This window comes from Opisthocomus hoazin, chromosome 7 (genome assembly GCF_030867145.1).
Source record: "Opisthocomus hoazin isolate bOpiHoa1 chromosome 7, bOpiHoa1.hap1, whole genome shotgun sequence".
Classification (NCBI taxonomy): Eukaryota; Metazoa; Chordata; class Aves; order Opisthocomiformes; family Opisthocomidae; genus Opisthocomus; species Opisthocomus hoazin.
The window spans coordinates 63,718,598-63,742,405 of record NC_134420.1 but is presented as its reverse complement, the minus strand read 5'-3'; the positions used below and the strand labels follow the sequence as shown (position 1 = coordinate 63,742,405).

The 23,808-nt window shown below is 42.7% G+C and overlaps 1 protein-coding gene across 1 annotated transcript in view; it reads right to left on the bottom strand.

Moving 5' to 3' along the window:
• Nucleotides 1-23,808, bottom strand: part of KIF26A (kinesin family member 26A) — a 106,359-nt gene that overhangs the window by 42,577 nt on the left and 39,974 nt on the right. The window contains exon 4 of the mRNA XM_075426974.1: nucleotides 14,244-14,410. Coding sequence (XP_075283089.1) covers nucleotides 14,244-14,410 — 167 coding nt within the window. The remainder of the gene's footprint in view (nucleotides 1-14,243; nucleotides 14,411-23,808) is intronic.

Here is a 23,808-nt window from a genome sequence, read left to right as displayed (position 1 = left end):
CCCCTGAGAAAGAAATCTAGAAAAGGAGGCAGGAGACCCGCATGGATGAGCAAGGAGCTCCTAGCAGAACTCAGACGGAAGAGAAAGCTCTATGGAATGTGGAAAGAGGAAGAGGGACAAGCCACTTGGGAGGAGTACAGGAATGTTGTCACAGCATGCAGGAATGCAACGAGGAAGGCTAAGGTCCACCTGGAATTGAATCTGGCAAAGGACAACAAGAAAAGCTTCTTCCAGTTCATCAGCAGAATATGGAAGACTAGGGGTAATGTGGGGCCACTGCTGAATGAGGTGGGTGCCTTGTTTGCTTCAGTCTTCAGTGCCAAGGCCGGCCCTCAGGAATCCCAGGCCCTGGACATAAGAGATGAAGCCTGCAGAAAAGATGACCTTCCCTTGGTCAAGGAGGACTGTGCGAGAGATCACTTAAGCGATCTGGATGCCCATAAATCCATGGGCCCCAATGGAATGCACCCACGAGTGCTGAGGGAGCTGGTGGATGTCATTGCTAAGCCACCCTCCATCATCTTTGAAAGGTCCTGGAGGACAAGAGAGGTGCCCGAAGACTGGAAAAAAGCCAATGTCACTCCAATCTTCAAAAAGGGCAAGAAGGAGGACCCAGGGAACTACAGGCCAGTCAGCCTTACCTCCATTCCAGGAAAGATGATGGAGCAGCTCATTCTGGAGGTCATCATTAAGCAAGTGGAGGAAAAGCAGGTTATCAGGAGTAGTCAGCATGGGTTCACCAAGGGGAAATCATGCTTGACCAATCTGATAGCTTTCTATGATGGCATGACTGGCTGGGTAGATGAGGGGAGAGCAGTGGATGTTGTCTACCTTGACTTCAGCAAGGCTTTCAACATTGTCTCCTATAACATCCTCCTAGGGAAGCTCAGGAAGTGTGGACTGGATGAGTGGTCGGTGAGGTGGATTGAGAACTTGCTGAATGGCAGAACTCAGAGGGCTGTCATCAGCGGCACTGGGTCTAGCTGGAGGCCTGTAACTAGTGGTGTCCCCCAGGGGTCAGTACTGGGCCCAGTCTTGTTTAACTTCTTCATCAATGACCTGGATGAAGGGACAGAGTGTACCCTCAGCACATTTGCTGATGACACAAAACTGGGAGGTGTGGTGGATACATCACAAGGCTGAGCTGCCATTCAGCGAGACCTGGACGGGCTGGAAAGTTGGGCAGAGAGGAACCTGATGAAATTCAACAAGGGCAAGTGCAGGGTCCTGCACCTGGGGAGGAACAACCCCATGCACCAGTACAGGCTTGGGGTGGACCTGCTGGAGAGCAGCTCTGCGGAGAGGGACCTGGGTGTTCTGGTGGACGACAGGTTGACCACGAGCCAGCAGTGTGCCCTGGTTGCCAAGAAGGCCAATGGCATCCTGGGGTGCATTAAGAGGAGTGTGGCCAGTAGGTCGAGAGAGGTTATCCTCCCCCTCTACACTGCCCTAGTGAGGCCCCATCTGGAGTACTGCGTCCAGTTCTGGGCTCCCCACTTCAAGAAAGATGAGGGGTTACTGGAGAGAGTCCAGCGGAGGGCTACGAGGATGATAAGGGGACTGGAGCATCTCTCCTATGAGGAAAGGCTGAGAGAGCTGGGCTTGTTCAGCCTGAAGAAGAGAAGGCTGAGAGGGGACCTTAGAAATGCCTACAAATATCTCAAGGGTGGGTGTCAATAGGTGGGGGCCAGACTCTTTTCAGTGGTGCCCAGCGACAGGACAAGGGGCAATGGGCACAAACTGAAGCATAGGAAGTTCCATCTGAACATGAGGAAGAACTTCTTCACTCTGAGGGTGACGGAGCACTGGAACAGGCTGCCCAGAGAGATTGTGGAGTCTCCTTCTCTGGAGATATTCAGGACCCGCCTGGACGCAGTCCTGTGCAGCCTACTGTAGGTGACCCTGCTTTGGAAGGGGGTTGGACTAGATGATCCACAGAGTTCCCTTCCAACCCCTACCATTCTGTGATTCTGTGATTCTAACTCACACAAATTCAGGCACCACACAGAAAGACCAGGCAAATTCACTTTGGGATAAACTCAAGACCACCTCTGGAAGATGGCAAGTTAAAATAAACCTGCAGGGTACCCCTGACATCAAAAGAGCTTCCTCATGCTGCACAGACCCAAGAGCTGATCCCTCCTCTCAGCCACATATGATTATTTAAACAGACGCAACCAAACAAATCCATTTTCAAGCATTCCAGCTATTTGCATGCAGGAATCTAAGAAGGAAATTTCACATATCTTCTCTGTAATTTTACCCCAGGTTTAAGAAACACCTATGGGCATATCTTCACAAGCGCTGACTGTTACACTCCAATCATTTTTCCTGCTCTCCCAAACCAGAGGTTTCTCAGGTCACTCCTACAAAATTGTAGTGAGTGACGTTAACTCCATATTCTCCTCAGCTTGCAGATTTAAGACACTTTCTGGCCAAAGAACATTGCTTCAGCAGCCAGGACCAGGGTTCAGGAACTGATTTTTTTATAGATATATACCAGAATAACAGCTAGTCACCGCCGCTTGCCATATACCATTTCCAGCTCTGTTCACTAATGATGTTAAACAAAGCAAGGAGCAGATGAACATATTGCTGTACTTCCATACTCGCTGTTTACAGTTGTACCATATGACAAACTGCTGAAAACCTGTGTAGGTTAATCTTTATGTAAGCAAGACTGTCAACACCTAATATAGAAATATGTCAGTTCCTAGGCTGCACACAGCATACATAGCTACGTATCAAAAAATACAGCTACCTGAATGCCAGAAATATTTCCTCACCTTGTTTCATGAACTAACTGAGCTAAAGCAGGCAGAACCACATCAATCTCAGCATGCTCATTCGGCAAAAAAAGTTGGGACTTATTTGCCAGAGAGACATAGACTCGTGAAACAGTCAGGTTGAGGAAAATTAAATTCTAGTCTCATTTGTATTCTACCAAGAAAAGGTAATAAAGACATTTTTTAAACTACAAAGTAAAGAAACACAAACCATGATAGTAACTAGCCCTTCATTATTAAAGTAATTACTTAAAAAGATCACTTAAAATTTTGCCCTGCAATATCAGCTCCCGGCATACAGGAAGAAGTCAGTATCAAAATGACTTGCCAGGCAATAAATTATTTTTGTTACAAAGGATATTGCACTCCGTGCTATTCATCAAAAATGATCTGGTACGAAAAGCAAAAGCATTCTGCTCATTCAGGCTGCTCCAGGGAAGAAATGGGCACATTTGTGATCGGAAAGCATGAGGAATGAAATAAAGCACATGGCTAACAAGGGGTTCATCTGAAGCACAAGGTTCAGGCAAACAGACAGGAAAGAGGGGGACAGAACGAGGTGGATATCCAGTATTTTCACATTCGCAGACACATACTGCAATCTGAACACAAGTTAGCATCTGTGACTGTAAAGGCTTCTTTATCATAAAAGCTCTGGGGTGGATTATGTTTTCAGGCTGCCTTCCTTTGCCCCAACACACCATCCCCACAGACATACCTTTCTCATCACCTCCATCTCCCTCAGCCCCACATTTCAGTGCACTTCTAGAAAATCCACAGAGGATCCATTCCCCCTTCAGCTGGCTTGTATTTCAGATGCTGAGTCAAAGGCTTGACACCTACACTGCCAAGCAAATAACTTCTCAGGGGGGCATTTACTTATTCCTACTGTTAGTGAGTTAAATGGTCACTGATAATATTAAATGACGAAGTGGAAATCACCCAAGTACAGAAGTCATATGCCCCCACAATGACTATTTTTAAACAGAGGAGGGACACGTGGGCTTCTTCAAGCCCAGCATTCGTGTGATTTATTTAACTGACATCAGATCTGGAATGATACTTCTCAGAGGTATAATAAGCTGAAATTGTAGCACCATTTAAAACAGCACTTAGCAGGAAAATGCGAGATGCATGTTCCTCCTCCAATGCAGACAGAGATATTTGACTATTTCTGACACAAAGACGTTAACTCCAAATTTCAGCAGAAATGAGCAACTCCTGAAGACCTGCTTGAGACACACTACCAAAGAATACTCTGAAGCTTGCCCTGGACTCCAACTAGCTTCACCAATAATGTTTGGACTAGATTCATTTTATGCTGATTAACTTCCACTGAGTCATACCCTCCCAGTAAAAACCCCACCAGGCAGTGCTTCTTAATAAGTGAGCTCTGCCACTGAGGACACGAAAAGCCCAACAAAGCAGAAAGCAACCCCAAGAGCATCACTCTGTGATGACCAGCAAAGCAGCACTAACTGATGCTGAGTGAGGTAATGGCTAAGCTCTTGGAAATGTCCTGCCAAAAGAAACATCTTCCATCCTCTAGCAGGAAGGATAAGGGAAGCTTTAGAAAGCCAAAATTCACTGCTCTTTCACAGAGAATTTAAAAGTACCCTCAGAGTAATCCTGCAGTTGATCAAGCACTGCAGCTGTAGTGCTGGTGCCTTATTTTGGCTTGACATTTCATTTTTGTTATAAATGATAATGTGGGATGTCTTATCTTGCCACAAGCACAAGCAAGCAAAAGCAGTCTAGCTCAGAATAGAGACACTGTCACTTGAAAGTCCATCTGCCCTGCAAACCACATCCTACACACAGTAAACTGAGTGTTAAGAGTGACTGCAAGTGAGCCATGAGAACTAAATATTCAATTAAATATCAGTCTGATGTTACTATTTCGCATGCTGCGTTTGTCTTAAAGTATTAAAATAGTTAAATACATTACTGGAAGAGTCTGAAAGTCACTAATAAAGTTGCAAAACAGGTGCAAACTGTCAAATTACATCCCCACAGGAAAGTCACTGTTATCATTTTACCTATGGAATGCTCCATTCCCACTGTAGCAAAACCACTAGCACAGCTGCCACTGCTGCCTAGCTGAGGAGCGCCAAATACTGGAGTCAGAGCAAGCACTGCCGTTCAGGAGTCCCGGAACCAAAAAAACAGGCAGACTGGGAGGGCTGGGGTGGGGGTAAGGGGGACGAGAGAATTGCTCCTCTTGACAAGCTGAGAAGGGCAGAAAGATGGGAAGAAGCCAAAGGGAAAAAGAGACTCTGGTAGCTAGACAACAGTGAGATTCCGCATATTCAGGAAAACAGAATAATCATGTGCATTCAACTATGGATGAATGAGAAAAATATAGAAATGATCACATGAAAATCCTTAAATTAAGAGAGAAAATATTAAGGTAAGGAAAGTAGAATATCAGAGAGAGGACAAAGTAGGAATAAATATCAGCATGACTCCAGCCAAGTTTATCCACAAATACTTCAGACTTTTCCCTAGTTTAAAATCCCTTCCACTGACCACCATTTATCCCCACAAATAAATTCAAACTTGGGTGGCTCTAAACGCACAGATTCTCCCTTCTGACTTACCTGTGAGCACATCTGTTTGAAATTATCCGGCTTTGCTCTTCCTCCTTGGCATCATGAATGCTTCAGAATATAGAGCTAATCCAAAACCCAACTGCTGCAGCAGCAGTCTGCACCGATCCACCTAGAGCTGCTCAGAAAGTCACTAGATCTCCTGGAGGAGCTGCCACTGGTGCTCCAGAACCTCCTATATTCTCCACCACAGCACTTAGGACCTGACAAAAATCAGCCCTCCTCAGGAGCAGCCTCAGGTGGTAAAGATCTTTAGACATCTGGTCATCAGGAAACACTGCAAGTGTTTAGTTGTGTCCCTATTCTGTTTTTGCGATAAAACTGGAGTGAACACCTAGAACATGCTCTCCAAAATCTCAACCTCACCTTGAGATTCTCACATCACCAAATCCGGGGTTCCACCCCACCTCCCCTTCACTGTCTCCTCCTTTTCATATTTCCTGCCAATCTGGTTGGCACCAGGCTCCCTCCTTGCTTCATTTTGCCACCTCTAGCATAGCCCAGCCTTCTCGTATACAACCACTGTGGCCTATGCTATCCAGATAAGGCTTCTTCCAAACACCTCCTTGACATCGATGCCTTGCATGACGTCTTCTTTGTTCATACCCTGATCCCTAACACTCTACACCGGGGAGCCTCATTTTCCAAGGCAATACCTCCTAAATGCCCAACACCGCTTCATCTGGTCACCACCACCATTCCCTTCAAGGCGCTCTCACATTCTCACCACGCGCTCTCCACCTTGGCTGATCATTCAGTGCCTCCCCCCTCTACTTGAACAGCCACATCCCAATCATAAATCTAATGGTCTTTAGGACATTTTTCATGCTTTCAGCAGTGCTCTACTCAGCAGTGCCAGTGTGCAAAACTTTACCTTTCCTCTCCTCTCAGTTACTCCAGTTTCTTTACCTCCTTGCTGAACAACAGTTGTGTGTCTCATCTCTGTTTGCCCCGTCAGTCTCATCATCATCACGGATGAGCTCTTCACTGCAGGGAGCCTGGCTTACCATCTGCTGATAAAGCACTGTGTAAATGTATGGTGCAGCATTAGCAATGATACCAGTAATGATGTTCTGCTCTTAAACATGCTGTCTTGAGAGTCATTTCTGTCTCCAAAAACAAAGCCTACTAAATTCAGGCTTATCTTCCAATTTATCCTCCTTATGGGCTAAGGTGAAATAGGATATACCTAAAGTATACACTGTTTTGTTTGTCCTTAATTATAGGCAGTATTATGCTGCCACAGCAACTAGGAAAGCTTAAGCTGCCCTAAGACGATACAAGATACTGCACAATGCTGCACACCCTGCCCTGTCTCCTGTCCCCGCGAAGCGCCGTGCTACACACAGGTCATGTTTACTCTCCGGTGACAGCTAGCAACCACATTCCAGCAGCCATGGCATGGCACCGGCAAGACGAGGCAAGCCCTTTGGTGGCACCCGCTCTGTCTACATTTACACATCTGCGTGAGAGCTTTCTCACTCTCCCCGGCTCCATGCAGAGAGAAAAAGCGGGCCAGGAAGACATCTCCTTCTCCAGCACCATGCAGTGGGGAGGACACCTTGCAGGGATCAGGCTTCTCCAGCCCACTAGATTCAGAAGAGGGAGTCATTAAGGGGAAAAGGCTAATTATATACCTGGCTCCCCCTGAAACAGCTGGATGCTCCACTCCATCTGCACACCTGTAGCTCTCCCCCAAGCCACAGGTTGCTCAGCCACCCTTCCTGTCTGGCTTGCAACAGAGATCAAACGGTAGCAAGAGAAACTGGGGCATTGTGGGGCATTTAACAAAGAAGGGTTGATGCCCCGAGCAGCTGTTCAGCTGCATCAATGCCAGCAGGCCATCATATCCCTGAAGCAACCCACAGCTCCTGTGATACTGCTACAACACTGCTAAGCAGGGACAAACCATGCGTGGGATTTAGATATATCTGCCAGCAAGGCAGTCTTAATCGGGAAGAGCTGGTAACCCCACTTTCCTAGGTAATTAATTCAAATGTCATTTTCCCACATCACCTCAACATAGTATTTCTTGGGTGTGGGTTGTGCTTAATGAGGAAGCTATAACAACCGACTCCACTTCTTCCCTTGACCTGTCATTCACCAAGAATTTACTACAGTTACGCATAACTATTAGCAAGCACTTCTGTTTCTACCTCACAGACTAGTTTAACTACCACGGGTCAGCACAAAAACGTCTAACTCAGGATCCAACGAGTCACACGTTTTCTTCACCTTTTGGTGAACTACTACTTATTCATAACCCAGTTATCCACTTTATCTGTCAAAGAGATTTAAATTGTGCCAGCTCTGCACAAAGCCAGGATACCAGTGCATCCCAGCAGGGTACAGGGCAAAAGTTTACAGCTATTAAACACAGAGAATTGGTGAACTACATTATGAGCTTAGCAGAAACATAATTCTTGCTTTTAACAGGACAGAGAATGACAGGCTGAAGTGATTTAGCTAGAAACATCTTAAACATGGCAACTAAAAAAAAAAAAGTATGTTTCATTTTTTGTGCTTGTTTCCCCTGCATTAAATTCTGAAAGTACTGATAGTCATGGAATAATCAGGTTTAACAGGTTAGCAGTAATATATGCCTCAAGTGTTCCTAATACATCATAATCTTCCTTCACAGAATTTGCATCACTGTCAAACCGAACTAGTGATTTTCAGTTGATGCTTTTAACATGTTTCTATGGTTACTTTCCAAGGTCACATCACAGAAGCCTGAACAGCAGTTCCGGAAGACAAAAGGCATTTTGCATCCTTCACCATATTAAATAATTTATGAAAGTTAAGGCATCCTCACAGAAAAAAAAAAAAATCATATAATAATAGGTTCTGAGGCTATTTTCTCAGCAACAGTTTGAACCACATTAAAATCAATATCTCTACAAAAGCCTTCAAGAATAGACTATTTGACAAATGTTCCATATGGTACAAAATGCTAAGGAACACTTTCTAAGTTTAGATCTATATGCACAAGCCTACATGAACTGTATGAATGGATCTTAAAGCAGAATATGCGGATATCTAATTTGCTACTGTCAGCTTCATCTTTTAAATCAGACACTCGATATTGTCTCAGAAAGTGTTTCACATCTAAAAATGCAAAAATAAAACTGAACATAATGAAGTAAAAATGGTAACGACAGCCTTTATTATTTCCATCATTTTTCATTCAAAGCCACACAGATTTCATTTGTCCCTGAAACATTACAAATTTTGACTAGTGTAATGAAAGCTTGTACACAAAATATCTGAATTCTCTCCCCACCGCTACACTAGATCAGAGTTTATTGGAACTAATTGAAGTGTCTGAGGCCTGGAACAAAAACACATTAGTCATTTAGTGGTTGTGCTAATATTGCTATGCCTTTCCTGCAGTTTCATTAGATACAGACTGCTTCAATACCCTAATCATATGCTCAGTCACAGCACAATCAGTACACAGAGTACTGACAAGCTGTCCCACCATGCCTAAAGCTGATAAGGTGTCTGCTCTATGAGCAATCTCAATTATTGACTATATTTTATGGTCAATCTAATGACCAAATGCTTATCAGTGAACCATCAGGTGCCTGTAATAGGATAGTGACCCTTGGTTTATATGTGCCATTACTGCTCATTAGTGAATAATTAGATTCTTTAATCCACAACTCACAGGCATTAAAATATGATAGAATATCCTGAATCTAGAAAAAAGACAACTACACTTATTTTCACCCTTAAGATGTCCAATTACATTACTCAGAGACTATATATCTTGTTAAGAAAAGCTGCTTGCAAAAAGCATATCATGTGTAATGTTTATGCCATGTCTGAATTGACACAGCTTTGCCAAACATGCAGGAATATGATGAGAGCGGAAAGATAATGGTGTGATTCACCACTGTGATTCTCCAGATTTATTAACTTAAATGGTTTTAATGTAGCAAAGCCCAGCAATACTGCAAATAATTTTGGAACCTGAAAACTAGTGAATGCTACATTTGACTAATTCATCACACAAAAGCAGGCAGATGCAAGGGAAAGTAGCTGCAACCATACAGCTATTTCCCTGCTTCAAAGGTAGCAGTCCCACAGCAGCAAGTGCAACCCCGTGACCAAACCAGTTTGAAAAGATGTGAAAACAACCCAACATCAAGAAAGATTAAAATTTTAGAAGGGGGACTTCATACATTGTTTGTCTTCTACTCAACCTTGCTCAGGTTTACTTGCTCTTACACATACTTTCTTTTAAACAGCTTTGATTCCCCGTAGCTGCCCTGTTACTGCTCAGACCTTCCTTCCAGCTCACCCTTGTGCACCAAGGCTGTAAACCGAAACACCGTACCCCCACCCAGCAGCACCGGCACTGCTGCCACCACTGTCACCAGCCACCAACAGGCAGAAATGGCACATTAATGGTGACGGCTTCAATTTCTCAAGGTCTTGATTCTCCTCCCAAGGGAGTGGTATTTTCTTTTTTTGGCAGATAGCCCATTAACCTCTCCCCAAGTGCATGCTCATTCTCCTCCTCCTCCTCGCTGCCTTTCTCCTGCCTGATCTTGGACACATCATTTCCTCTCTTCCCCAGGTGTCTGGTTGACAAAAAACCCAACAGCTTATACAGCTTTATACCACAGTAAGCCAATATTTACTTAGTTGCAAGCATAGTTGTAGGACCCTTCTGTGGGCTCACATGTTTTCACTTAGTAATATAAAGTTTATTCAGGTTCCTTATACACCAAAAAAACCCAACACCCTAGAAACAGGTGTAAAGTGTGGAGCACTAAGCAAAGCACAGCTCATTCCACACCAAGGGACTCAAAGCCCAGCTACATTCTTCTTAAATCTGAAGAATGCAAGATTAAACTTCTCCTCCTGCATTGTAAGGGTAAACTGGGAGCTGCTTCACAGCCATCCATGCCCATGAGCTACACATTTTGCTCTAGCTTTCTCATTCTGTCAGTGACCTACTGAGAAGGTCCTTTGGTAATGTCTTGCAATTTGCTTGTGTGACACCGTCTGAAGTTAACCAAAGCTTTCTTCCTTCTATGACAGATCAGAGCGAGGAAAAAAAGCTTAAAACTGATTTAATTTCTTAATGCGCTTCTGTCTGCTGGCTCTAATATTTGGCTTTGATTTTGAATACTTAGCATTTCCGTGCTAGACACTCTGCACTTCTAGGAACTGAGTAATTTTTTTTTTTTTTTAAAGCAGAATGTAATTAAGCTTAAAGAAATTAAATATGACATTCAAATGAGAATAAGCTTTGGACGAATATGTAGATTTGGGCTGCACATATGCTTAACAAAATCAATGCATTCACTGCAAAGATTATCTTCACGATACTTCTTTTAACCATGGGTACTCCTTACCACCAGATAAATGTTTTGCTGCAGCTCTTAGTTATCTTTTTCCAGGTGAGGACATGAACTCTCTATATGGTATTTTTGAGTTTGTGACCTTACAAACACAAAGCTATGACTCTCACCAGGGAACAAACTGGAGTAAAAAATTAACCAACCAATGAAAAAAACCTGCACAGACCTCCTCCCTTCCCAGGCACAAGACAGCCCACAAGCAAGAGTCAAAGGGTGTTATTTCATCGAATAGAAAAGACATTTATTTGCTGCCAGGAAACCATGCCATGGCCCAGAAGCTAATTGTGCTAGGACCTGTACCAACACAGTTAACGCTGTTTCATGAAGAACAAGACTAGAAGCTTCTATTTATGAAGCGAAAGAAAAAAAAGAAAAAAAAAAATCTGTATTTAGTGTTGTTACTGGTACGGAAATCACAGATGCAGTTTCCACAAGCACCCTATGAAGGCTTTGTCTTCCAAAGTAACTAACGCTGCAGCCCAATACACTGAATGTTAACACATATGCATATTTTTGCCTAGCTACTTTATTTCTATAACAAAACAGCACTTTTCCTGAGCTAAAGTCCCAGTCACAAACCCTTTTACAAAAGGGCTCATACAAAGATGGAGGTACTCAGTAGATTTGGTCAAAGAGAGGGTAATGACTTGAAAAAAACAAATGCATGTGTGTTTGTGATTATCGATATATTAATTGCATTTATTCCAGTAGAGAACAAGGAACAAAACGCGCCAGGCTCTGCATAACATGAGTAACATACTGGCCCTGCTATGAAGTTCAGAATTTAAGTGGCTGAGTAGCGAAGAACAGTTAGGAAAGAATCAGCAAATACAATGAATAGGGACTACAGCATAACACTAGTACCATGGGTCCTCTTTCATCTCTAGGTGCTTGTCAAGAGAGGATTAGACGAACAGAGAGAGGAAGGACAGAGAAATGGATGCTGCTACAAAGGATTCAAGGCAGGGATGACCTTCTTCCTCAACATGCTTGAGGATGGATGGTGAAAAGGGAAAGAGGAGATGGAACTGGAAAGGCTGGAGCAAAGAAGCCTGATACCCCATCAGTACTGAACAAAAACAGTCAAAACTGTTGATATCCCAGTACTTGTGGTCACTAGATAAGCTGCTTCCACCCCAGTTTCTGTCAGCATCTATCACTCATCCCAGAAGATTTATTCCTCTTCCTCTCCCCTCCTTGTGAGGACTGCACGGCTCGAGGGCAGGAGGAAGACTACACATGGAAAATCTTGATCCATAAAGTCCTCATGACAGGAGCAGTCAGAAGAGAAGGAGCAGCAGCAGGAGAGGGAGACTCTCGGGAGGTGAATGCCAATGGTGGTGGAACAGCCTGGCCAGGATTATGCAACAGTACCTACCTGAGGACCTGCTCAACATGTTTATGAGTGCCAGGGATCAATAATGGCTCTCTCCCCCAGCCTTTGCGAGATCACAGTCATAACTGAACTTGTTTCTTGAATGCTTGCTTTTAGGAAAGCCTGAGATTCTTAGATGGGATCTGGAATACTGAGAAATTAATGCTGAAATACATTAATCAGCTGTGTGATGAAAGACCATAAAAATGCTACAAAACTAATTCAGATAACTGATAACTGTTAAAGGAAAAAATTAATTTCTCATTTAAGTCTCTCTCTCCAACAACCACCATGAAAAAAGAAACAGAAGTTCTTTCTCAAAAAAAATTTCAACCACCTCTGTTCTTTGATTAAAAAATTGAAGAGAATCAGTTTTGAACAGAGGAAACATGGGTAGGGAAAAAGCAAAGTACTAATGGGTTTTAAAATGGTTTAGCTAGCACATAGCTGCTGAAGCTATAAAACTCTGATTCACTCAAGGCAAAAACAGATTCATGAGAAGCAATTAGGGCCTGATCCAACAGACAATGATGTCATTTACAGTCTTGCTGTTGACTTCAAGAATCTTTGAGTCAAGCCAACAACAATCATTAGTAAGGGTTTGTCACTTCACAATAAAACCAGAACTGAGTTTTCCTGACCAGTGACAGAAACATCACTGGGAGAAAAGATTTTGGATCTTCTTTCATATTATTAGGCACCGATTTCTTTCTCTCGATTCCAAAGGGGGTATCTTATTTTCTGGATTCCCCAGTGAAAGTTACAGTCTTTACATTTGCTTAAGACCTACAGATTCATACTGAAATAAATCCAGAGTAGATGAAGCCAAGCCAGACTGTTCATACCTACAATATGAAATACAGTAATGAAAGCTGTGCTGCTGTGCAGTCTAGCTACTTTGGAGAGGATTCATCTGTCCTTACTCATGTAAATAAACAAGGAAAGAGATGTCTGAGCTTTTCCCCTTACCCCTCCTCTCCACTCCCACTGATTTCAGACACCTACCTTAAAATGAAACAAATCATGCTCTGTAGGCAGCCATTTCTCTGTGCTGATTTTAAACCTGCAGCACTTAGTACAGACACAAAACACTAACTTGCACACGCCACTTTTGGGGCAGTCATTTCCCAGCCCCTTGTGTACAGACAGACTGTGTGATATGTGGGCACTTAATGCTTCAGGCTCATTGTACTACATTCTTTTAAAAAACAGGACGTGGGAAGTTGAGCACCTTCTGAGGTCAGATTGTAACTTATAGCAAATGTAATTTTTTTAATGGTGCAAAACATTTTAAAGATCAAGGAAATGGAAACAATACAATTACCGTCATGATTACACGATAAGAAGAACCCTCACTCAGTGCATAAATTTTACTTTAACGTCATTCACAGACATACGTTTTTCAATATTGTCTCAAAACATGTTCAGTTCTGAATTAAGAAAGAAGTTTGGAATGCAAGTACAAAGCCCTGAATTTTGTTGTTTCAAATACCATCTGCTTGACAGCGTATTGCATTTAATCAAGATTGGTAATTACAACAAACATTTTACAAACAAAACTAACATATCGGTTTTGTTATAAGACCCAAGAATGTTCCAGGACACTGCTCAAAAAAAAAAAAAAAAAAAAAAAAGAATGTCTTAAACTGTTTTAACTGTTGTTACCAACTATGGAAAAACTTTTATTTGCACACACAGGCCATGCTACTGAACAAAAGTCTAACTTTTTTATTTATATTTGAGTGGAAAGAAAAAAAAGATGTTTCCTTGGAGCTTCTGCTCCAAGGAAATGTATAGAACGACAGACTTGCTACAGATGGAAGTGTCTATTAAAGACTAGACAGATACCAACACACATTTTCTTGGGTTTTGGTCACAGAGGTTCCTGCTCAGGCCTCCAGAGAGAGAAATGGGTCATCACATCTCTGCTCCCCAGTGGCAGCGGAAAGCCACAGTCATGACCAGGTGACCAGCTCCACTTCTCAGCAACCAGCATCACACGCTACACCTTCTACCCATGGCAAGGAGACTCAACAGCATTTCACAGACTTTTGAAGGCCCACGAGCAGTTACACAAACCATAAAGGTGAAAAACTACCTTATGAAGAATGAAGCCGCAGCTGAGGTACCTGCCGAGACCCCATCTGGAGCAACCAGGCTCTGGGAGGCTGCTGAGCTGCCTGCTCCTGTGGGATCGGAGTTGTTCTGCCCTGAGCTGATCTGAACATTGGGACCATCTCGGCCACTTTCTGGTGCTGTTTCTGCCTGAAAAAATCAAAACATATGTACAGGTTAATACACTTGCTGAATGTCCATGACAGGGAACAATCCAGCACTTCCAAAGCGTGTCTTTGCAAGGCTGAAGGTGAAGATCAGCAGCAGCTGAGGAGCAATACAGCCAGACAAGAGTACCACAGCAGGTCCTGCAACAGAGAAGATAAAAAACATGACCGCAGCAGACAATCAGAATAACACAAAGATCCCTGTGATGGGTGATGCACAGTTAAATAGTTTGACAGGCATGAAGAAATGGAAAACGATAAGCAGAAGCCTTTTGTTTTACAGTGTTATTTGGGAGCTGGCAGAACTGTTTATCTGGTTCAGTTATAACTGTCAGGAGTTATTTCTCAGTGGCACATCATCTACAAGACCTATCTGTTTAAGAGGAACTAACCAAACGGTCACATTTGTAACACGCTTCCACATGAACAACCCCACAAACTAAATAAAAAAAATTGATTTTTTTTAAAACGTATTTACAGACCCGCTTTTCAGCATTATCTATCTTAGCAGCATAAGTACACGGCATTCTTGTCTCCTGCAAGCTGTTCCAGTGGAAGAACAGGAGTGACTGGAGATGCACCCTCTCCAACATAACACATCTGCGGTATATGAGACAGACTGTGGAGGGGGGAGTAACTGTTTGGGGATTTTGCCAAAATATCAGACATCTGTATTGTGAAATTGTGTCATGTCGATGTCTTCATGCTTAGGCCACCAATTCTTCCAGTACCAAGTTCAATTAAGTCCCATCAGTCAAATGCTCAGCTCATTGACAGTGCTGGGAAGGCCTTCTTTTCGGAAGAACCTGCTCTATGTCTAGGAGTACTAAAGATTTAATTAAAGATGACACCACAATAAATATTTGTCAAAAGAGTTAATTGCTTCACGTATTATAATATATGATGTTTCTGTCATCTGAAATACTACTTTGACATTTCCAACTAATTAGCTAAAATAAATTCAAGAAAAGGAGACAGCCTTGTAATGAAGCACAAAAGCAATTAAGTACTTCCTGGGATGCCACCAAATTTTAAATTTTGTGTTGCCATAGATCATGTTTTACAACTACAAATATACAGACATGGTAATAGGGCCTCCCCAGTTACATACACACCCTCTATTTTCTCATACACTGACAACCCAAACAATTTTTCTCATGAGAACTGAGGCAACCCGGTTATTAGGTATCAAGTAAAACAAAACTCTGCCAACCGAGCAGTGCTCGACCGGTGCATGAAAGGCTGTCTGGAGTTTCATCTGGACTCATTCCCATAGGTTGAGTGGTGAATTCCCAGTTCCCAGCAAAGCCAACAAGAAGAAAGTGCACCCAGCTCTTCTGAAGGTCTGCTCTTTAAAGATTAATACTATTATCAGTGTTATGGAGTGGCTGACTAATGCTTTACCATAGACTGCCACACAAAAAAGTATTTTTATGAAGCTCACCTAAGAGAACTGAGGCTGAGAAACAGAAGAATATTCACGCAGATTAACTTAATCCTAGCGAAGCTACTCGTGCTAGAAGCCTAACCGGAAACTTTGAATAACCCTCTGCAAAACCCTTCACTTTGTAATACAGATGTCTCAGAAGACTTAGCAATGCAGGCAAAAAGGCAGTGATCAAGCACTGCCAGAGGTTAAGACTGGCACAAAAAATGGTATGCCAGCAATACGAGCAGGTACTTCAGCATTAACAAATCGAAGCGACATATGTGCGGTCTTGACCTATACCAAGCCACGGAAAGCATATGGCATGGGGAAAACAATGCAGACTGGGAAAGATCCAAATGTGACATCTGAACTTCTGAGTACCACGAACTGATGCAAAGCACTAACAACACGCAGAGCTTACTACAGGCTTAGCAGTTTGCAGACTAAGAAATCTACACCAGAAACTCTGGAGCCAGTACACAGGGCTCACAAATTGGCACACCAAGGGACTGTCATGCACAGCGGCCAGTGGCATGGTGGCCAGCAAGAGAAGGAAACCCCACCAGCAGCCACTGGCAGGCTAACACTAGCATTTGAATAGTTGCATATGTTCTGCTGGGAACACAAGCATAACACTCTGTCACTTGTGCTGTTGTCTCAGACTAAAAATTACAGGGTCAGTATGAATTCCTAAGACATATTTTTCCATTCCCTTTCAACAGGGGCTATATTAGACAACAGGACTTCGAAGCAAAGCAAATCACGTGTTTAAGGAAAACACCCGAAAAAAGGCAGAAGCACCAACATGGTTCTAATCACTCATACTTTAACTAATGCATAGTTTAAATGATAGCATAATCAAAAGCTAAAGATGAAATGTGTAGAGTTAGCATGAAACTTCAGTGGATTTTACAGCAAAGTGTAACAGATTTCTAAGAACTGACAAGAATTTGTTAAGCATACAGGGTTTTCTTTCTTTTTGAACACACTGTTCATCTCCTGAGGGGTCAATCCCTGTAAAAGCTATTCATATTTAACAAAAATATGAGCAATGTATAACATACATGCTTTTTTAATCACTTTTTTATTTCTACAAGAACTTACAAACATTTCTAAAAGACACCAATGATTGTGGACATAACAGCATCTAACTTGAAATATCCAAATCAAACCTGGTATTTCAGATAGCAGATGGTTAATATACTTTCTAAACCACCATATCTAAGCTGGATGTCTGTAAATTGCCATTCTCACATTAGACACTTTTGAAAACTCAAACTGTAATTTCTGGGTAATTTTGAAAGTTTTATTCTCAGTTCTGTGCGTGAAAAGAGGATGTGGGGAAGTCAAGGAGAAGGCATCGATTCTTGTAAAGGGGGAAAAAGTGAAGTAACACAAGCAAGATCAAATTATCAGAAGACTAGTGCAGAAGACAACCCATATCTTTTTCATAAAGTCTTCAATTACCCAATTAGTATTCTTGAACACAGAGGTCACATCAGTTTTGCTGCACGGTGAGAAGCTGAAAAGCATACAAGTTCTTCCAAGTTTAGCATTCATTTCAACAACTGCTTACACCATCCAAAGTGTAAATACTTTCCAGCACAACCATATTCAGCTCTTCCTGAGACAGCTACATGTCTCAGCTGATGAGGAGGACTCAGGTATGAGGAGATCCAAGTCATCTGCCCTGAGGCGGGAAAACTAAAGACAAGTGATGGGACCCTTCTGGGCACTCATTTGTCACTTACGCTTGTGTCGCTTACAGCTGCTGAAGGGGTATGAATAAGATAAGGGGGCTTTGCTTTTAAACTAAATGCAGGAATTACTTCATGCATCTCCCTCGTCTCAACTCATGCTCTTCTGGGGACTGCGTGTGGAAAATACAATTCTCTAGAAAAAATGGAGCAACATTGCACGACTTAAGCATGCAAGCATAGGGAGCAGACTCCAGTCTGCAGCTGAGAGGGAACTGTGCTTCACTGTTTGCTAAATTTCCATAAATCACTCATGATCAAACACAGAAATCACAACCTTATCACTCTAAAGTGTTACTGACTGCACTGAATATTTAACGTGTCATAAGTCTCCGCATCCAGAGGGATGAACATGAAAACCAGTACCAGTGAGAGCACAGCAAGGACAACACTTGAAAACATCACACGAGGCGTTCTGCACATGCAGGAATGACCAGTGTCTTGGTGCTTCATATCAGTGCTTGCACCATGGACAGGAGGGTTTCGGTACCAGGTCCCAGTGCCTGTCCTGAGGATGCTGGAGCAAAGCTGGATGTGGCAGGGCCACAACAAGCAATTACAGCACAAGGTGTTCCCAGTTAATATGGCCAAAGGCTGTGGAGAGCGCAGGAAGAGACAGAGGTGATCTGACATACTCGGGCTGTGGAGGTGAGCTGGGCAGAGCAGAAGCATCCCCTGCCTTGTCCCTGATTCCCAGCACACAGGTTCCCTGCTGTGACCAGATGGCAGGAAACATCTGCCCAGGTTTAAAAAAATCCAGACCTGTCCAAAAATCACACTGTAGAGAAGTTGATCATAGATTAAATTTCCAGGTACACAGTAAGCTGTCGGGCCATTACCATCTAAAGGACAATTACAACCCCGACAAGCTCTTTACAAGTTTGAAGCACAAAGCCAAAAACTAAGCCATAAAGTTTCCAGTTTCCTGAATATTTCCATCCTTTGGACATTGACCTTTGTCTAGGGATCCAAAAAAGTCAAGCTAGGTGCTGCCACTTTGTCTCTGTAATTCATGCAAAATATGTGCCTGGTGACAGGCAAGAAGAACATGGAAATATGAAAATCTAGAGAAAAATAGATCAGTTCTGGATAGCACTGTAATGGTAAAAGAAAACCAGACAGTTGGATAGAGCTGCAAAAGAAAGTAATCAGGTATGATGTCTAAATTTAAGTATCAAGGACAGATTCACAGAAGAGGGAATGGAGAAAATTATAAAAGCATCAGTGAGTCTCATATACATCTGCGTAATCAGAGTCAGAACTCAATACAATTTATTTTAAAAAATTGGTCCCATAATGAAAGCATTCAGCAGGGCTTCAACCATGAATTGCAGGTGAAGCTCTAGCAACACTAGGCCTAGGTCTGTAATGGGGCTTCTTTCCTGGCGATTTTTTAAGTTGTTTTTACCCCTTTCTGACTAGCAGGCAGACATACAGAACTTTGAGAATTTGCTTTAACTTACTATTTTCCCCTTTCAGACCAGAACATCACAGCCAATTAAACTGTAAAAACTGCTTGATCTAATGATTTTGCAATATATTAAATCTACAGTTTGTATATAATAAAACAATAATTTTCCCCCTAAATGATTCATGCTAAGACTTCTATGACCTACTGTCACTAACTGGAACAAATCTGACGTAAATCTCTATCTGGATAATGCTCACACTATAAACCTTTCTTTCCCGTAAGAGTGGGTAAGTCCTGCATACGTCTTCTATGTGAAATGTCTCCTCCTCAGACTGCCTAGCTTTATGTAAAGTTAACAGTGCAGTATATGCCAGGATGAAGTGAAACATGTTCTAGATAAACTTTTTACTGCCTTTCGTCAATGTTTCTGCCGGGGCTCATTACAAAATAACTACGGCATTTTATAACTACAACACACCACTGCAGTCATTTTATAACCTGCAGCTGTGATGTGGTAACAAGAACACCTAAACCTGTAGTTTCAGACTTTTATGTGCATCTCACGTTCAATGTGAATCAAACACAGAGCGTTAATATCCCTTCCTCCAAAACAGGCTTTCAGCTACAAGAGCTGCTAATGCCTGACTTCTTCTCTGTCTCTGAAGATGAGGCAGAAGGAGAAAAATCACAGAGAAGCAGAAATAAATAGAAACAGGAGGGCTTGTCTACTGTCACAGACTGGAAAGTAATATAGGAGATCCAAAGACAACCTCAGGGCCCTTACTTTTTTGATTAATATCTGAATTACTAAGACAGGTTCAGGGTGTGGAACTCCATCACCAAAAATCACTAGCAGTCTGTGCTTCACGCACAGAAAGGTCCTCAACCTTCAACTACAGGGCACATTCACCGAGCTGCATCCGGAGCTGATGCTCTTGGCAGAACAAGGATGGAGAAGAGGCAGCTTGTTCCCCTTTGACCAGGGGCTCCTGATCTCACCCTGGCCCAAGATCTCTCCTAAACCATGCTCCTCGGTCTCTGAGAAATTTATTAAGGTTTTGGGCAGGTCTTGTGCAGCCTCCTTCACCTACAGAACACCCATTCCTTCCTTCAGCCTGCCCATGTTCCCAAGCTGGAAGGTCTTTGCAGCCAGGGCTCTGCTAGCACAAAGATGACACTGGGCAACAATCATAGAATCACAGAATGGTCTGGGTTGGAAGGGACCATATAGATCATGTAGTTCCAGCCCCCTCTGCCATGGGCAGGGACACCTTCCCCTAGATCCGGTTGCTCAAAGCCTCATCCAGTCTGGCCTTGAACACTGCCAGGGAGGGGTCAGCCACAGCTTCTCTGAGCAACCTGTTCCAGTGTTTCATCACCCTCATGGTGAGGAACTTTCTTAGATCTAATCTAAATCTACCCTCTTTCAGTTTAAAGCCATTACCCCTTGTCCTATCACTACATGCCCTTGTAAAAGGACCAGTTACTTCACATTTCAGCCACTCGGGACAGTGGAACCAAAAGAGCCACCAAGCGATGCTTTTTTTTTTTTTCCCCACCTTCTTCGCAGCTATCTGACTACCAGTTACACAAACTTCACCCTCCTATCTGCACATGTAAACCCACCACCTCAAAAGTCAGGAGGTCATGGAAAAGGGCTGTCAAGAAGGATGTAGATCCTGCTGCACATAAACACTCTCCAACTGGGACTGCAGTGGGTTTAAAACAGCCAGGCTAGAGGAACTGTTTCTTCTAATGCCTCCAGGCAAGCATCAGAAAGCGTTGCCCAGAGCTCTCCCTGCTGACATGTATTACAATAGTTACAGCCTCCAAAGCCAAAAAATACAGCTGTGTACTGCTCAAGGTGTTTTAATTTACCATTGTGGTCAAAATTAAAAAAGAACTGTTTATTCAAGTGGACAAATACAGCTGAATCCCTGCTTTTTGTCAGAAGCTGGTATGAGCAAGCAAAGGAATTCATTAACAAGCTCATAATAATGCAAATTGCTGTCACCTTAGGACTGGGTTTCCTACAAGAGGACAAATGCTTTTTCATTAGGACTGATTTCCACAGGCCAGATGTGTCTCAAACAGCAGTGAAACACGGGACATGTACAGAGTGTTGAATTGGGAGAACATGTGTTGCCTTCCTGACTCCACAACAAACTTTCTTCATGACTTTCGGCAACTCAACCAAAATCTCATTGTGCCCTGATTAGTCTCTATTCAGCAAAATGGAATGACCATGTTCCCAGGAAATTACAAGTCTTACAACTTTATTATAATCATTATATTGTTATAATGATTGACATATAAAGTCAGCAAATAAAGGCAAAGGTGGACAGAGACTGTCATATCTAATCTCTCTTTCAATCATGTTTGAACTGCTTACATATTACATGTAACTACTTTAAAGAGAACATCCCTTGGGATCAATCTGCCTGACAGCTACCATGTGCAAGGCACCCATTGACTAGTATCTCAGTTGAAGAGCTACAAACCCTCATTATCCAAAGGGAAAACTGGGTCTTTAGTACATCCGAATCTAGAGAACAAGGTTCAATTACAGGCAAGCTCATGAAGCAGCATTAAGTTCACAAACACAGGCACAGCTCTGACCATGCTATCATTGTTGAAGGACACTGAGGTCCCAAATTAGGGATGGAGCAGTGCAGGTGCTACTCTTTTTTCTTTGTGGCTGTTCCCTGCTGACCCGCTGTTTACTTCCCATGTGGGAACCGTGTAGCCCAGATGCACAGACAGTCATGAGTCACCATGACTGGAGTGAAATCTGCAAGCCTGTAGATGTCCCAAAGCTCTTTCAAGTAGCCAAGGGCCATGACAGTAAAGCGGAAGTCCAGAAGATCTTCTGAAATGTGAGTTGGCAAGGCAGTGTCAGGTGAGATTTGACATAGATAAGACCATGTATTTAGGGAAAAATAACCTAAACAACTCCTAAACAACGCTGAACTCAAAACTTGCAGTTACAACTTGAAAGATCTAAGGGTCATTGACAGTTCCTCTGAAATCAAGATGTAGCAGCGGCCAAAAAAACCACCAAACAAATTTTGGACATCACAAGGCAGGGCACAAAGAACAAGGAGGGTGTCCACACACTGAGTACCTGGTGTAGTCCTAGTCCTGCATCTTAAGACAGGGGTAGTAGAGTAAGGGAAATAACAAAGACAAGCAAGTAAATGGTCAAGATGCCTCAGGAGGAGAGATGACAGAGGCTGAGACTCTCATTTGGAGAGGGGAAGGCTGAGGGGGGCCTGACTGAGGTTTACAAAGTCATGGAGGTGGTGGATAAGCTGAAAGAGAGTACTGCTTTACACTGGGATAGTGAACTCGTGGAACTTGCTGACATAGAAGGCTGTGGAGGCACACACACCTCTGCTGCTGGAGACACCCCTGGACTAGATGGGCTGCATCTCAGACCCAGTAGGTTTCTGCTTACTTTCTTATCATTCACATACAATGTTTTCACTAGAGTCTTTCTTAGCTTAACTAGTAACAGGAGGTTGCGCTACTCCTATAGGGCCTAAGGGTACTTGAGTCATCAGGAGAGGCTGGTGAGACTCAAGGGGATGTCTACCTAGCTGCTCTGCACAGACCAACTAAATCCAGACCCTTCCCAAGCTAGGTATCACAAGGGTCGCTCTCCCCTTCTTCACCCTTCCACTGCTGTCTACCTCCCTATCAGCCAACTGCCCTGCCAAACTTTACCACTGTGACTTTAGAGAAGTAAAAGGGGGGAGGTTCTGAATGGTATCTTTGCCTAACACCACCAAAAAAACAGCAATGGACTCCTGCCTGTGGCACCTTTCAAATGCTTCCTTCAACTAAAGTACCAGAAAAGGACAAACTCGTCCAGTTGTGAGATAGTGGCAGCTATGAAAACCCAGAGGAATTAATTCATAAGCATTTGCACACCAAACAAAAGTAATAATAATAACAGGTCAACTCTGGAAAATGCCTAACCACAACATCAGCTTGTATAATAATTTACATGGACTCACTTGCCTAGAAGGGTTTCACGCTTGAATCTTACAAGTACTGCTTTCAGATTCAAAGCAAACCTCTAATTATTGATCCTTCGCTACACTGGGAAATTACCTCATCGTAGTTTTAAAGTTCTATTTATAAGTCTAATAATCTCGTCACTGATTACGGTGACTGTATTCTAATTATAAATCCATTATCTCCTCAACAATGAAATAAAATCAATAATGCACGTAAATGGGAAAAAAGGAATTTAAAGGCATATATTAATGTCATTTCAAGTAGCACTATTTTATGTGCCATCTCTAACAAAACTGTGTCACATCATTAGCAATAATGTGAAAAATCTTTTTCAATTAACAGAGCTGATTTGATGCTATGTTCAGTAAAGTGGCAATCCATTCCATTAAACACACACATATGAAATGCTTAAAACATCTATGAACTCTATCTACACATCATAAATTTTCTCCCAAGTGCTGAAACAGAAAAGTAGATACATTTTCTATTGATGCTTTTTAAACCTCCTTTCAGATGCTACCACCCAGGGCATTTTGCTGATTCTAGTTGCAAGTAACAAAGAGCATCAATATTTGCCACCTGCTCAGCCGCTCATGCCACAAAACAACAGGAGATGCTTTTGGCAGCACTCACACTGCGCACAGCTTGACTACGTGAAGTCCCACAACCTCAATACACCATCATTCCAGTACACAGCCCATGAAGCAAATGTTAAATTCAAAGCATTTTCCAAAAAATGTACAACATTCAATCCTATTTGA